The sequence below is a fragment of the Vidua macroura genome, chromosome 2 (assembly GCF_024509145.1).
Source record: "Vidua macroura isolate BioBank_ID:100142 chromosome 2, ASM2450914v1, whole genome shotgun sequence".
Classification (NCBI taxonomy): Eukaryota; Metazoa; Chordata; class Aves; order Passeriformes; family Viduidae; genus Vidua; species Vidua macroura.
The window spans coordinates 26,910,483-26,926,982 of NC_071572.1; the positions used below are offsets into that span (position 1 = coordinate 26,910,483).

Consider the following 16,500-nt stretch of genomic DNA (forward strand, 5'->3'; position numbering starts at 1 on the left):
CAGCTCTTTTCCTCTGGACACTACAGATTCAGATGCCAGCTAGCAGGGAAAAGCAGCTGCACAAAGGCGTGCTGAAAACCACCTCCAGATCTTTCTGCACGAATTTTTCTTCTTTGTGACCATTGGTAGCACAGCAGCACCACCTGTACTGTGCAAGGCTAAATCTTGAGTAAAACTCCCAGACTATACACATAGGCACAACGGTGCTGCATGACAGGTATTTCACTCCCAGCTCATGCTGTGCCCTCTGTTTTTATCACCAGCTACTCTGGTGTAGTAGGTGATTATGTACTCATGGATTGGAGAATAATATTAAAAGGACTTTTTGCTTTTTTTTTTCCTGTAAACACAACAGCTTCCTTATGACCACTGAAACACTACTGCCCCCCCCCCCCCATATTACTGACAAGCCCAGAGACATTAGGCAATTAAAGGTAACAACTACTCAGCTGTGCTGAAACATCTTTTTAAATTCATTCCCCTTCTCTTTTCCCATCCACATCTTTATGGAAGCATAAGAATGACTTGTTTAGACTTCCAGCATAAATTACATTTTTCTTTCCCTTGCAGATTTACTTTAGATTTTCACCAGTACTTTAAAGCCACATTTGTGGTTTAATTTGAAAAGACATGGTGCCTGTAGGGATTAGTGAAGTGCCTTGCAAAAGCAAGGGACTCAGTCTTCGAGCAGAATAGAAGTCTAGAAGACAGTGATAAAACTAGGAACAGAGTACAATGATATTGCAGGCTGCAGTAGCCTTCACTGAAAAATAATTGTTGCTATCAGATGAATGTTCTTATCATCTAGAAAATCACCAACCAAAATTCTCAGTTTTGACTTCAAAGAAAATCCTCTCTCACCACAGGGCACTTATCACATTCATTAATTCTCAGGAAAAAATTCTTTTAATGTCTTGAATGCATATTTACAGCTTACTTTAAATTTCTCTTTAATATTACTTGAAAATAAGAGAAAAACATGCATTCAACTCACATAAGTTGACATACCATCCTCTGGAAAAATCATAAAAACAGGCTAATGGTCTTTAAGATTCCTGTGACTCGTTTCTCTAATTTGCTGACTCCATAAAACAATGACTGTGGCAATCATTCTGAACCTTAATGTTCCTAGAAATAATGTATTAGCACTTAATGCATGGTAGTGACACCAAGTATTGATGAAAAGTGTTACATGCAAGATCAAGTAGCCACATCAAATGCTAATTATCAAAGTGGGGGCTGAAATGGACTTATCAATTCTAAAGGAAGAATTTTTTTTCCATAATGGTGTGTGAGAAAAACAAACAAACGTGCAGGATAACAGCTGCAGCTGCATAAATATCCAGTTCCTTCCTGCAAGGACTGGAGATAAATTTATACGATTTACTGAGGAGTTCTTACAACCTGGAAGTATCTGTGGCTGTGGATGAAGCTGAGGCAGAGTATTATGCCAGCTTTTTCTAGGACCAGGTTGGCCCTGATTATTTTTGGTTTGTAATAGACAAAAAACTCTAGATCATGTCTTCTCTCAGTAGCTGATAGAGCTATGCAGAGAGCTGGAGAAGTCAAGTAAATTAATTTCCTGAGCTTCTATTTCCCCTATCCTGCAATCTAATGATGCCTGAAAGGTAGAAGAAAAAAAAAAACAAATATTTTTGTCATTTTCTTCTGAAGATTCATCTGACATTACCATCCATAAAAGCACTGATTATTCTGGCTCACAGCTTCTCAGCTCTCCCAAATGACGACTAATTAAGCATCATGTGGATGAGCATCATGAGAATTATATTTTATTCAGCCTTGTTTCTCTCAGACTATACTCAGGGTATAGCTCTCCATCACAAGGTTTTAAATAGGTTTGCAGTAAATAGTTTCTTGAAATTCTGGGATCAAAGAACACGAAAAATCAAACACAGAAACACAAGAAAGCTTCAAGTGAAAGACCTGTAAAAGATGTTATTTTAATCCCACACTCATAATTGTCCTTTTGATAACTATACAACAAACTCATCAGGATCCTGTGCAATGCCTCCTGTAGGAAGTTCCCCTCCAGGGAGAAAATAGTGGTAAACAAATAAACAAACCCTCCAAGCAAAAAAAAAAAAAAAAAAAAAAAAAAGAAAAAAAAAGGAAAAAAAAAAACCCATACACTTTAGTAATTTCTGCTCAAATGTCATGCATGTACACATAGTGTGTGCTGGATGAACAGGATTTTACAGTATGGGGCAAATGTATGGGGCAAATACCAAGACAGTGTCTCACTTGCTCCTGAGACTTCCAAACCAGTAGTTGACTGGCAGCTACTGCAAAGCCTCAAGATTAGCTGTGTGCAAAAATTTTTTTAGTGGCAAAATGTTTTCAGGTTACTACCCTGAGGAGCATTTGGAAAAAAAAGATATTGTTTTTCTTTTACTGGCAATGGGATTTCATGCACAGTTGAATAACCCTTTTAAAGCACAACTTTCTCTTCCTAGATCCTGTAAAAAATTAAGTTTTATGTGGTTCTTGAAAAATCTTTCAAAATATATTTGTGATAAGGCATATTGTAGGAAAAAGAGAAGACACCGTCTCTAATCTGGTAGTTCCCTGAAGGCAATTTTGCCTTGACCTGGATTCCTGGTAGCTTATGTAATCAGTCCATAGATTGAGTCAGCTCATGAGCCTCATTTGCAACAGTTTTGACAAATAATGTAATATATCCCAATATGCACAGAGTATATTCAGAGACCTATTGGTAGCCCCCCCAAACAAAGCTGCTTAGATTCCTGCCTAAAACTTTCTGTTTAAAAGAAGTTAACTCCTTCCCACCTACAACCACCCCCCCCCCCCAACAAGATAAAGTTATTTAGAATAGGCAATGTCTGGAATAAATTATAAATAACTATGAATAGAACTGGAAATGTACAAAGACAAATAATTTGTTTAGACCTTAGCAAAAGCTCTTATGCATTTTTTTGTGACATAATTTGCTCTAAATTACAAATTTGCTCTAAAGACAGGTTGGACGAGTATTTCTCTTTTTTTGCCATTTTGACTGGTGCCACCTCCTGAAATAGCTGCCCTTGGTTTCACCTGTCTCACGCTTATATCCAGTCAGTTGTCATTCACAGTCAGCAACAGAGCAGGTTGGATAGAATTTGGACTCCCAGCCAAAGCTGAAAAATACTTGAATTTGACTTATTTTCTCAGAGCTTGCTGTGCACTTGAAAATTCAAGATTTATTTTTAGTCTCTGCATTTTAGGTATAATCTGTATGCCTCTCATGGTCAGCACATTTAGGTTATCAGCCAAGGCTCAACTAGGGTTCTGCTATTATATTTTCCCAGCTAAAATTCAGCACTTCTAAATAACTGATAAGGACACACTTCCAAATGATTTATATAGCAAGACACTTCAAGGAACATTTTTCATTTCAAATACTGTCACTCTTTGGGATTGGGAGCGTGCAGGACATTGTTCTCAGCTTTTCCTGAACATGTGTCTTCTGGTTAGGAGCTTGAACTAATACTTGCAGATACAAATTGACTTCTTGTGCATGGTGATGAGTTGTTCAAAACACACACAGAAGTTCCTTCTGTGGGGAGGGTCCTTTTTTCCTCACTCAGCTGTTACCCTGGTGTGCATAAAGCCATGCTTCATTATTCATGAGATGCTTTTTCTGTCAAAAACCAGGGGATTTGGAGCAGTCCTGACCCATGACCTTTTCAACTAGAAGGGACGAATAATTCATAAGGGGTGAAAATGGAAGCAAGACAAGCCATCTGAGGCCTGGGCATGATTACTTTCCAGGGGGACCTTCCCCATTCCCCAAGGAGTGTCAGTTACGAACCACTCCTCTGCACCCGTAACCTAATTCAGCTTCAGCTCCATCACAGGCCTGAAGCACCACTCACATCTTCAATAAAAATCCATTTTGCCAGTATGATAGGACATTCTGCATGATGGAAAGACACTATTACCTTTCAGATGGAGATCTTACATTTAATGAGTGATGCTCAGCATGCAGCAAAAAGCATACAAGCAAGTTTAGTTGCAGGCAAAACTAGGATTCCAGCATTGCCTCTTTTAAATTAAATGCTTTATATCCTGGCTGTTGTGGAATTCCAGTCACTATATTTTATCCAGCTGAGGTGACTTTAAGTTGATTCTTTTACCTTTCAAGCATCCCAAAGTTTGTAGTCAGTGAAGACATTTTTTAAGACAATCATTCATTTCAAAATACATCTTGGCTTTTGGAAAACAGCTGAGTTGGTTCTGCTTAAAGAACAATGAACACACTATGGAAGACCAGCAGTCTTTGATTATTAAATTAATGATATGCAGAGCTGCTTTCAAAACATGTGATTTCATAGTCTGGTCTGCATGTCAGTGCACAATATGTAGAAATCTGTGCCCTCCTGGAGGCTTATAATAGTCTAACGACTCATAAAAACAAAAAAAAAAAAAACATGTCAGTTGAGTGTGGAAGTCTGGTTTTAATTCACAAGAATTGACAAAAGCTACAAGAATAAAGCACTACGCATGAAATAACTTCTAAGGGGTGGAATATATGCTACATTTACTGAAACATGTAAAATTTGCACCTAAATTTTAAGTTCCTGCAGTAACTTAGGCAGTAAGCCCTAGATGTCTCTGTTTCTTCCCATGTCAGCAGAGAGAAAGCAGATGCTCCAGATGTAGGTGCCTCAGGTCTACAGGGAAAACTGATGCTTGTTTAGAGGAGACTGTTTCACTGGGCACCAGCCGGTTGCCTTGAGGTAGGGGACTGGATGCCACTCAAGAACTCCTGTAATTGAATTCTGCTTGTTCAAAGGACAGGTTATAAGAAAAACTCTGTTGAACTTTTTCAAAATGTAGAATCCCCCTGCAAGCTAAATACCAATCCTGATACGTTCCAGAGAAACTCATACCTACTAAACTGAACAAAATTACTTTATTTCTTTTTATGAAGAGATCTATTAAATAAGCAATGAAAAAGTGCCTGGAAATTTCAAGGACAGGATATAATGACACAATAAACCAAATTTACATTCTAGTTTAAAAATGGCATAAATTTGCTTGATACTGAAACTGTAAATTTGTTGTTTCCCTTATAAGAAATAAGCTTTGGCTGAATTTGCTCTTGCAAACCAGTAAGTGTCTGAGATGGTTACAGAGACAACCACTCAAGGGCTGTGACAATGACATGCAGGACAGAGAGGTTCCTCTTCAAGTGAGGAAAGACAAGGTGAGGCGTTTTGCATGCAGCAGCTACATGCACAGCCTTCCTACAACCTGCCCATGCTCTCAGCAACGCCCCTAAGCACTTCTGAAGCAGCAGTAGAATCAGTTTGCAGATTTGCCAAGATGTCAAATGCTGAACAAGACATACAGGGCATTTACCTTAGAAATGCCAAATGCATTTTAGAGCAAAAAAAATCTGAAGACAAGATTCTCACTGCCCTGAATGCCTTGATGTAAGAGCTCATGGGGCCCATTGTTTATGCTACTCTGGCTGGCATTCAGCCATGTGAATAAAAGAAAAGTGCTGAACTGATATTCTGTCTAAGGCTGAAGCATCATTAATTGCTTCAGAGCCATGTCAGGTCTTAGCAGATGGCAGAGAAGAGACTGAATTTCTGACATTTTTAATTAACATGTAACCTGTATTATTATGGGATTAATAGTTATATAGCTGTGCAATTTTAATAGACATTTGGTAAGAGCCAAATTCTGTACTTTTTGTAGACCTAAGAAGGCTTAAAAACAGGCGAATGCATGTTTGTTTCCCCTGTGATTTCATTGCTAATCTTACAAGCATTTTTCTGAAGGTTGCTCCTACAGTCAAGAGAATGCAGTGAAAATTTCAGCCCCACGTTTTTTCCCCCTATAGATCCACATTCACTGAAAGTTTTCAAAGGAAAATGTTTAAATCCCTCAAATAAGAAAGCAAGGTTCCCAAAAGCAGAGATACATATTAATACATGTAAATGCCACATTTGGGGTGACAGTGTGCAATGACACTTTTTGACAGAGGGAAGCCTCTTTTCACTTAGGTTGATCTGACACCAAGACTCTACTTCCCTGCCTGGATTTTGGCCAAGACACTTTTGACCATCAGTGATAGAGGCATGTGCTCAGCTGCCTTCTCTCCAAACTGGCTCTATACCCTGAGGCAGAACCACTCCCCAAACCTGTTCCCACCATGGGCTTCATTACACCCCAGCCTTGGATGAGTTTTTGACCATGGCACCAAGTACATGTCTTCCCATCTGCTGCAAAGGGCCCAACCAAGCTTCCTGTGGGCTGGATTTTGATAATCATACCTTGTCACCAGGAACATCAGGCCCTTATTGTCCTCTACCACTGGTGTGCAAATGACAAAATTGTTTGAGAAATGAGTGGGGTCTCGCATAACAGTTGTTCTGTTAAAACAGGGGAGAATAATCAAGGCATTTTTTATTTCGTGGTATAACTTTTGTGGTTTCCTAGGTCAGAATGAGTCTTCAACATGACTGTAACAAAAAAGGGTGTGTGTTGTGTTTCTCTTGACTAGCACAGGACCAGAAAAGCCGCTATCACATCTCTGTAAAGTCCAAATGTGTCACTCTCAGTGCCAAAAATCCGGGTGTCATTTACTTGACAATTTTGAGACCCTCCCTCATGTGTAGTGCTTGTAGTGCTTCACAGATGTCCCAGTACATCTTGACACACTGCTGCTTTGTGTGGGAGCCATATCCTCACCTTCACCCTCCTGCTGGGGACTGAAAGGGGGGGAAGACCTTACAGCACAGAAACCCTTCCTGGAAAAGGCATGTGGAAGAAACCAAGTGCTATTACAGCTGGACTGAGCTGCCTTTCTGACTCCTACATGTGGATGGGCAGTGGAGGGAGGTGAGCAGCTGAGGCAGGAATAGAGAGTACTGCTCCACTGTGGCACTGTCTTCTCAGTACAGTTTTGGCTGGCCCTGCATTGCACATGGTGTACATTCAGGCCCCTTGCCTCCCCCAGAGTCCTTGCAAACCTGTGCTGCAGGGGCCTGGGGCTCATATCATGGGTCACAGCAGGGCACAGCTATCAGGAGTGACCCCATGGTCTGGTGCAGCACACTGGCCTCACAGGGGAGACCCACCAGCACTACAGATGGCCATAAACAGGCATTTCTGCCTAAAGCAGCCCCTACAGTTTGCTGCTTGTCCCTCTCCCAGCCATCTACATGCATACCAGCATGGGCAATGGCTGTAACATGGATTGCTTCCTGCTCTGGGCTACCACAAGGTTGGCAAGTGATCTATGTTTGTCCCTGTATGGGGATGTGGATGTGAGGGGCCAGAAGGCATGTCCAGGGAGAGGAAAAGGGCAAGGGTGGCTTTTTTCAGCAGAGACATGATGTGTGGGAAGACCCTGTCATGCTGAGGTTATCTTGGCACTAAGAAGCAGCACAGACTATGAGGAACTGGTCTATAAACCACCAGTGGGTGCTAATCTGCACACACACTGTGTGGATGACTGGGCAGGAAGGCTGAGGCAGAAGAGCTTTGGGACTGTGACTATTCTCCCGTCTCTTCTACACCTTCAAACTTCAAATTGCCAGTTGGATTTCATTATCCATAAAAACAGTGGGCAATTGCAAAGGGTTTCAGTGTACCCCTGGTGAGTTTGGCTCCTGTTTCTGCCAGGGCTCCAGAAGTAGCCTCTTGGAAGCTCCTTTTGGGACCTCTGGGGATGTCTGGGAGGATGCTTTTCTGCATCCTCCTTTGAGAGGGGGAAGGATGGAGAGGGATGCACCCTCAGCATGTGTGATGGTTTAAAAATTCCTTAGGTTTTTCTGAACCCAGCAGCTACTTGCTGGGTACAGCACTTGTCAAAGTGCAGCACATTTGCTCATCCTCCAGCGATCTGTACAGAAATAATTATTCAAAAAATCTTTTTTTATCCCCAGTGTGTGAATTTCATACTGACATTGCTACCCTGCAGAGTAACAGATGCGTTCATGGTAACGGGATCACTCAAAATTATTCCTTTCTACAACAGAAACTGGTGCAACAGTTGCATTGCTTCTAACAAATTGTAGGATTACTTTTTGTTTCTTAACAAAAAGTACTGTGAATCTAATTTAGCCTTATCCTCTGGCTTCCCATGCCTGCCCAGTGATTAATGCAAGGATAGGAATGGCAGATGCCAAGTACTGTCACACCAGGATGACAGCACCATGTGACTGCTTCATATGAGGGTGAGCCATTTTGGAAGAGGTGACCCAAGGGCATGCCACCTGCTAAGGATGCCCAACCCCCCCCCCCCCCCACACCCCACCTTACCTGGGCCGGGGCACTGGAGGAGAGGTGGGTCAGGTCCCCGATCCTGGCAGCTGCCCGTGGGTCACTGGAGCTGATGAGGACAGGGGCACTGATCTCCATGGAGTGCCGGTTGCTGGCAGCCTGGGAGGACTTGTGTGTCATGCTGAGGGCGGTGAAGGAGTGGCGCTTCTTGGCGTTCTTCTTGCCTTCCACCTGCCTCTGGGCCGCTCCGGCAGCCCCCGCACCGGCCAGCGTGGAGCACGGAGCCAGACCCACCGCCGCTGCCGCTGCCACTGCCACCGTCTCCGTCGCCAGCGGCATGTCACAGCCAGAGGCGGCAGCCGAGCACGTCTTGTCCATCTCCATGAGCTGCTTGGCAGATTCATTCAGCTGCGTGGGGAGGAAAAGGGAAAGATAAAAATGTTGTAGAGAGTGATGAGGTTCCCTCCACTGCAGAAAAGGAGGCTCAGTGGGACCTCATCTCTCTCTACAACCACCTGAAAGGAGGTTGTAGCATGATGAGAGTTAGCCTCTCCTCCCAGGTAACAGCTGACAGGACAAGAGGAAATGGCCTCATGTTGTGCCAGGGGAGGTTTAGAATAGGATATTAGGAAAAATTTCTTCGCTGAAAGGATTGTCAAGCACTGGAACAGGAAAGTGGTGGAATCACTGCCCCTGGAGATATTTCAAAGACTTAAAAGACATGGCACTTCAAGGCTGTGGTTTAGGGGTGGGCTTAGCAGTGCTGAACTAACAGTTGGACTGGATGGCCTTAGAGGTATTTTCCAACATAAATGATTCTATGATTCTATGATTTTGTTTGATTTATGAGGCCAGATGAATTATTTCCATCCACTTGTTAATGCCAGGAAAATCAAAAGAGGCAAAGTAATCATCCAGAAGAGTTAAGCTAGAACTAGGCACCATTAATTGGTCCACATGAAGCTACAACTTTTAAAAACACAGCATTCCCCAAAACAGCTTGTTCCAGTCTGCTGAGTCAGAGCCTGGGGAAGGAGGGAAGAGCCTCTTCATCAATGTTTTGCTATTCTCAGTACCATCACAGGCCTGTGCTTGATCTTTGCCAGACAGGGTTTTGATCCAAGGCTACAGCTTCCAAATCTTCCCAGTTTCATCTCCCTGCTTCCCACCTAACACAGGTTATCCAAACGCAGATGCAAACTGAATGCATTTTCCCTAGCTGTATCACCTAAACTTTGGAAGAGCTTGATGGCCACTGGAAGATTTGCTTAGGGTCCAGTTTAAAAACATGGTTTCATCAGTTCTTTTGAAGGGTTTAACACTTGACCTACCACCCATGAACACTGCACTAGGAGGCTCAGGCCAGCTTTCAGCCCACTGTTCCTCATCCACATTCACAGATAACCTCATGTCTATGCAGGCCAGAGGCATGCTGGGTGGCACAACCCTGTCACTGAAGTCTCTTACCTCCCAGCCTTCATAACTCATCCAGGAAAGCTACACTGTACACGGCTGCAGAGATTTCAGGCACACAGGGATGCTACCGTCACTAATGATACGTGAAGTGCACTCTGAAGTCAGCAGGGCTTTCTGCACAGCACTCATTGCCAATACATCTTCCCTCAAGGGATGTTAACAGCTGATGGAAAATTCCACATTTTGCCATCACATCTTTATATTAAATGAGGATGCATCGCAATATGTTTGCATTTAATGAATAAAAACAACATATGAAAAAGGGAGCCACAGCTAATGCACACGTGCTTTTGCATTCACTGCTATTCTGAGACCCACATAAACCAGAGGGGTATGTAATACTATTCTGGAGCAAAGTGAGGCCATTTTTTTAAATATAATTACTTTTATGAATTATGGCAGCATCCAAGAAACAGTTGAGGACAAGGTCTTCCAAGGCTCTAAATTAAAATAAAGAATTATTTCTGCTCCAAGTCAAGCCAATTTTGAAACCTAGCACAAGTGGAAATAAAAGGGAAAAAGAGAGGGAAAGGAAAGATAACAACAGAAACATACAGCTAAACAAATATGTAATTGTGTAGCTTTTATAACTCCCAACCACTGTCACCATGTTGTAAATAAAAGAATAGATGTTGCTAGCCTTAGGCCAGTCCTTCTAAGTTTGAAAGCACTCCTGACTCCACGAGGACTCATTCAGTGTAACAGGCAAAAACCACACTAACACCAACGAAGTAAACTTCAACTTGCAGGATCCTTCTTTCTGTGACAGCTTCCACTAAGTCAACCAAGAGCCTCCAATTAATGATGCTCCACTGCTTTCAGAGCTGCTGGGAGTCCTGCAACCATTCAATTAGCAAGTCATTTTCCCAGCTGCACTGTCCAACTTGAGACCACGCTTACAGCCAGTGTAGTGCACTGCACCTGCCAATTTTTGCCGATAACAGCTGATCCTATTTCAGATTGTTCAGAAACGTCCATTATTTCCCACTTCATCATGCTCTAAATTGGTACAACCTAATATTTGCCAGCAGGCTCCAAGTTGCAAGGAAACCAGATGGCTTCCCTCCCTTAAGTAGGTGTTACAGCTCTGCTTACCCCATTGATGAAGATAGTCTAGCTGAATTACTTGAAATACTAAGGAGAAAAGGATAAAGCTATCAAATATGTATGACTCTTTGACAGCAGAGGGTGAGGAAATTTTTAATCAACAGCAAGAAGAAAAAGAATATATTTTAACTCTCTGAGATAGGAAAAAATAGAGTTTGAAAAAAAGAATTTAGAACTTCTGATTTTACAACATGCTACATGTGGACAGTGAAGTGCTCCAGCTCTTGATATCAAGCTCTGAATCTCTTGTAAGAATTAGATTATAAATCCCACTGTCTGGAATCCAATTTAACACTGCAGCTGTTCTTTTTAAAACAACAAAATCCCTTACTTTTTTGTTCAAAGTGGCACCTAGTTGAAATGTCAATAAGAAAGCAAGCATCTAAACATGAAGTGATAAAAAATAACCCTGTATTGATATAAACAAAGTAAATATCTATATCAGTAGAAGATTGAAGACAGAAAGAAAACTCCTCCCCAAACAGTCAAGCTAATGAACTTTTGAGAATGTCAGAGGCTTCTTGAAATACTGGGGAAAAACTATTTTGGTCTGCCAAGATAAAAAATGCTTTACAGCCTTACAATTTTATTTTTGTAGAGAATTGTTTTTAAACAGCTTTGCCCACAGATGCTGGAAAGTACTTCCCAAATAGGCTATGAATGCAGAGAAAAGTCTGCTTACTACTTTGTAAAAGCAAACAGCTCTTCCTCTTCGCAAAAAAACTTTTAGAAACCCTTTTTTAAATATAAACATGATTGCAAATTTCTTATTTTAAACTCTGAATATGTAAACAAGCATTGCTTTCTGGTGTCTGTCATCTGATCTTCAGGCAGATTTGCTTCCAGATGAGAAGTTTAATGGAAAGTTCTGACCCACAGTCAGTGTCAGGAATTTGACATTTCTGGAAGCCTGTAGCTCTTATGACAATCTCAAATACCAGAACTCAACTTTCTCACTCAGTTTTGATCCCTTCTCTAGAAAGATCCTATATTTGAATATGTGGTCCTGCTAAGCCCAAAGTGACATGAGACTTATGCCCTTGAGACTGACTTATGCAGAGAGACTGATTTTACCCCAAATCCATTCTTTATGAAGGGGATGTCCTAGGAAACTTGACATAAGATTTGGAGGGATAAGGCTTGGATTTAAATGCCAAACCAGTCAAACATTCCCAGCAGCCCTGAAATCCTGTCTAGAAATGCAAAATCTTGCAACAGCAAGCCTTAATCTGAGGGACTTTATCATGCAAGAGATGTGTTGAGATGATGCAGTAAAACTGTTCACAGCGTCTCAGTGACTATTGGCTGTGAGGCTCTGCAGGCTGAGGTAAGGATGCACCAGTCTCAGTTCATGGAGCTACTGTGCCTATTTCTCAGGAAGCCCTTCCTCAGCTGTGAGTAATCATACTGGAGACAGCTCCAGCTCATCTGGTTTCGGGAGTGAAGAAGGGTGGGAGCAGAATACCTCTGTGCACAGAGCCTTGTTCACCTCCAAACAACCTTTTTCTACAATGGGAGCAGTAATCAAGTGCTCTTCATTAAAAATTTGGTGGCCTTGATCAGGAAGCTATACTCTCCACCCTGCCACAATGCAAGCTGACATGACATTAGTGTCCAAGCAGAGAGCCCATGCAATATGAACTAAGGGAGAGGTTTTTTTCTTTCTTCTCGCTTTTAGATATGACTGTCTTAGATACTTTACTTGTGACTTTACCACATAGGTGACACATATTAAGCTACATCATACAGGATTTCTCCACTTCCAAAATTATTTATTATTAGTCTCCACATAAATCTCTTTTTTTTTTTTCTGCAGAATATATTATGGTGAGTTTCTCTCAGTCTCTGTTGCATGTGCTTGCATGCACAGATACACACACACACACACACACACACTTCTAATGCTTTCAACACATTTCTCTTTTAAGAATGAACGAGTACAGGAGAGAAACTGTCATATACATTGACTGTCCCATGTGAGACCAAATATGTTCTTTATATCCCAATATGGCTTAATGAACTACAGTTTCAATGGGCAACGTTATGCACCTACTTACATACCCCAGATGGAATGAAGAGTAAGGAAAATCTACTTCTTGTCCAGTGTGGGTGACAATTAACTCAGGTTTAACTCAAAGAGCAAATTATTACTTTGTAATTTATTGTTGTTATTATTATGGAACAAGAGAGAAACATGGGAAATTTAGGTTAGATTTAAATAATTAATCCTTACTACATCTCCCTTGACAAATATGCCGGTGCATTTACTAATCCATGTTAGTGGCAAAATTATTCTATCCCAGTTTAGTCTTCCAAGGGACACTTTGATACACCATGCTCACAACAGCAGCTCCTGGGTTGTGGCGTTTCCCTGATAGTGCTGTCTTCTGTAAGAAGGAGGACTATTCTGCTATTGAATACTCTTACTTTCTAGTCATTTAGGTCTGGGTAAGGGATTAATTTCTGACTGGCATCTGCCCTACCAAAGACAGGACATCACTGCGTGGCTTACAAATATACTTCAGTATGTACTTGATACTGTGCAGACCAAAGCGTTACTAATGTGTGACTAAAATGTCATTCTTCTCTAAATAAGAAAAGATTGCTTAAATTCTCAGTTTTACACATGTGATTCAGTATTTTGATAAATTGGAGCCAATTTGGACCAGAAAGTACACTTCATCAAGACTTTCACTTCTTACAAAATCTTTTTTTTCTGTCTTTATGGAAACTATTAGCTAAAGAATGGTGCTGTTCAAATACAGGTATAAGACTCAAACCAGTTTTAAAAGCAAAAATCCCCTCAAATCTCTACATATCTAATACAAAAGAACAAATTGGAAAGAAAAAAAATGTAATGCTCAAGTTTTTAGAACGGAACCACTGAGCAGAGCAGAAAACAAAATTAAAATTATTAATAAAACATCTTCACAATGTCCCCCTGAAAGACTGAAAATATTTTCACCTAGGGACTGCTGATTTTTATACTTTATTGTTCATAAATATTGAGAAGATCATGCACATCCCTATTTTATGCCTTGCGGAGATTTTGGCAACTTGCAGTTCCATATCTGATTGTGTGATTAAAATAAACAGTATGAATTTATTACTAAATTTTCACTTCAGAGTAGGTACTTTCAAGAAATATTAAGTTCATATGCCCTCATTAAACTAGTTTGCTAGTATTGTAATTTATGTTCTGAAGCACAGTGAGATTATTAAGTAACTAAGGGCATAACTATACAAGATTCTTCTGTCTCTGCTGGGTTCCTGAGAGGACTGCATCTGTAAAAGCATTTTCAGACCCAAAAAGTAGTCTTTCAGAAAGCTAAAACAGCTTTTTCTTACTATTATCCCTATTGGCAAATGCAGGATACAATTTTCTTCTGCTGTAGCCAAGTAACAAGACAGCCTTTGACTCAAATGGACATCAGGAGGAAGTACGTAATACTTTCTTTGCCTAATACTTTACATGTTCTTTGGTAGGTTAGTACAGAGGACACACAGCAATTCCTAGAGCTTACTAGTGGGATATTAGCAGACAAATTTGTGCCAAAGGCTCTTTAACCAAGTCATATTGAATGTATCTAGAATTTTAATCTTTTATATGTTTTGTTAATTCAGATATAAAAGTGTTTAGAGAAAACCTCCAAAGTTCTCCATGGACAATTTAAATTCATTTGGCAAAACCTACAAAATCCTACCTCAATTATTCATTTAGGCACCATCTTATGAAGAGTAATTAGTAAGGCACAGTTTAGAAGAAAATATTATAGACAAACCAAAGCAGTACTTAATGGTTTTGTGTTAATCTCTAACAATCCACTATTGCCTTTTCTAATTTATTGCCAGAGAGGAACAAGCAAATTTGGAACAGATTTTCTGCAAGTGGTTTATCCATCATGGAAGATAGATTTCTGAAACCCACACTGTGATTGAGAGCAGAGTTGTTCCATGCACCCAGAAAATATAAGAAGTGCAGTACATGTGCTTGCTTGAACAGATTCAAATGAAATGATAGCTGCAGAAATACTTTCCTAGGACACATCTCAAACTTCAAGTGTTCTGTTCCTCCAGCCATAGGTCGAGGCATATGTGTCATTCTCTTTTCCAAAAGCATGCTAAATATGTCAGCATGTTCTCAAGGAACAAAGTCCCTAAAACCCTACAGCAGATAGCCTTCCTAACCAGGGTCATCCACATACACAACAATGTATAGTCTGGAAAAAGCAAGCCAATAATTTTTGTCTACAACATGGGTCTTTGAAAGGCAGCAGTACTTAGCAATTTATTTGCCTGTCCTACAAGATCTTTCTCATTTAGCAGCAATGTCACTTCTAACGCACTGAGGGGCTGGAGGAATGTAGCATATTAGAACAGCATGTGCTTGGACGAGCGTGTCGTCATGATCTTGCAGAATGAAAATAAATGATGCGTGCAGCAGAAGTAAACACTAAGCCCTGGGTGGTGAACTGGGAATTTTTTTTCTTTCCCCTTTTTTTCCAAATAGTTTTAAGAAGGAAAATGGCTTGCAGTGGTGGAGAACAAGTTTGGTGTATCCCAGAGAAATGCATTATCTGCTGCAAAGTCTGTTCAGGAGTTAAGCACGGCAGGAAATCTTATGGAAACTAATGTCTGAAGAACTGAGAAGAAAGAAAATAAAACTAAATGCAATATTGTTAAAAATAGATTACCTCACCAAAAAGAAGTATGCCTTCTAGATCTCCCTCCACTTCCTGAAACAATGCTATCTATTTAGCCTTCAGCTCCAAGTATGAGGACTCTCTTGCTCTGATCTGTCAACTCTGAATGTCTGATCTGCTGTGTGCCTTTGGTATGCCTAAGGATTTCCTTTTTCCTTCTATCTGTCCCCTATGGACACCTTTTTCCATAATGAGACACTCATGACTACACCAAAGCTACTTTGAAAGCAAGGAATGTAACCAAATACAGCTTTACTCAACATCTGAAAGAGTGGGAGAATACAGCCTATTTTTACTTATAAATTATTCAGAATGCTAAATAAAAAGTGCAGTCATGAATTCATGGGCTTGATCCTAATTCCTTTGAAGTCAGTGGCAAAACTCCAGCTGCCTTCAACAGTGGAAGGACTGGTGCCCATCTGGCACTAATTTCAGTACCAGAAAAGTCCCTGTTGAAGCTTGTGTAGATTTTGCTGACAAACTATTTTTTCATCAAAAGATGAAACATATTGGAACTTAAGTATTTCCCAGGAACTTGCTTGTTTTGACAAGATGTCCATCAGGAAATTGTTTTGCAGATGATGTTTCTCAGCTAAGACAAGAACTTACCAAAGCCACCATGGTTTAGGAGTTCAACAGGGTACTTGGACTCCTGGCTGAATGTCCCTGTGTGGGGGAATAGCCATGGGAGACCTGAAACAACACTAACACGCTAAAGTGTGTTAACACACTTTCCAAATAGAAAGGCACCAGCTTTCTGGCTATGCTGAGTATCCTTCACTTGTTCTTGTAAACTGGAAAACCTTTGTGACTCCCCTCCTGAGTCTAAGTGTCTGCCTGCATCATGAGGAAAGTGGTTGGTGCTAGCAGAAGTGTGAAGAGCCTTATGCTGGGCAGCAGCCTTGGCTAGGGACCTGGATGTATCAGGAGGCTTTCAGAATCAGTTCAGATGATG

General features: G+C 40.9%; 1 protein-coding gene across 2 annotated transcripts in view; it reads right to left on the reverse strand.

The window, feature by feature from the left end:
* Positions 1–16,500, reverse strand: part of SH3RF3 (SH3 domain containing ring finger 3) — a 246,319-nt gene that overhangs the window by 54,169 nt on the left and 175,650 nt on the right. For both annotated transcript variants that reach the window (XM_053971184.1, XM_053971185.1), the window contains exon 4: positions 8,299–8,667. In XM_053971184.1, the coding sequence (XP_053827159.1) occupies positions 8,299–8,667 (369 nt within the window). The remainder of the gene's footprint in view (positions 1–8,298; positions 8,668–16,500) is intronic.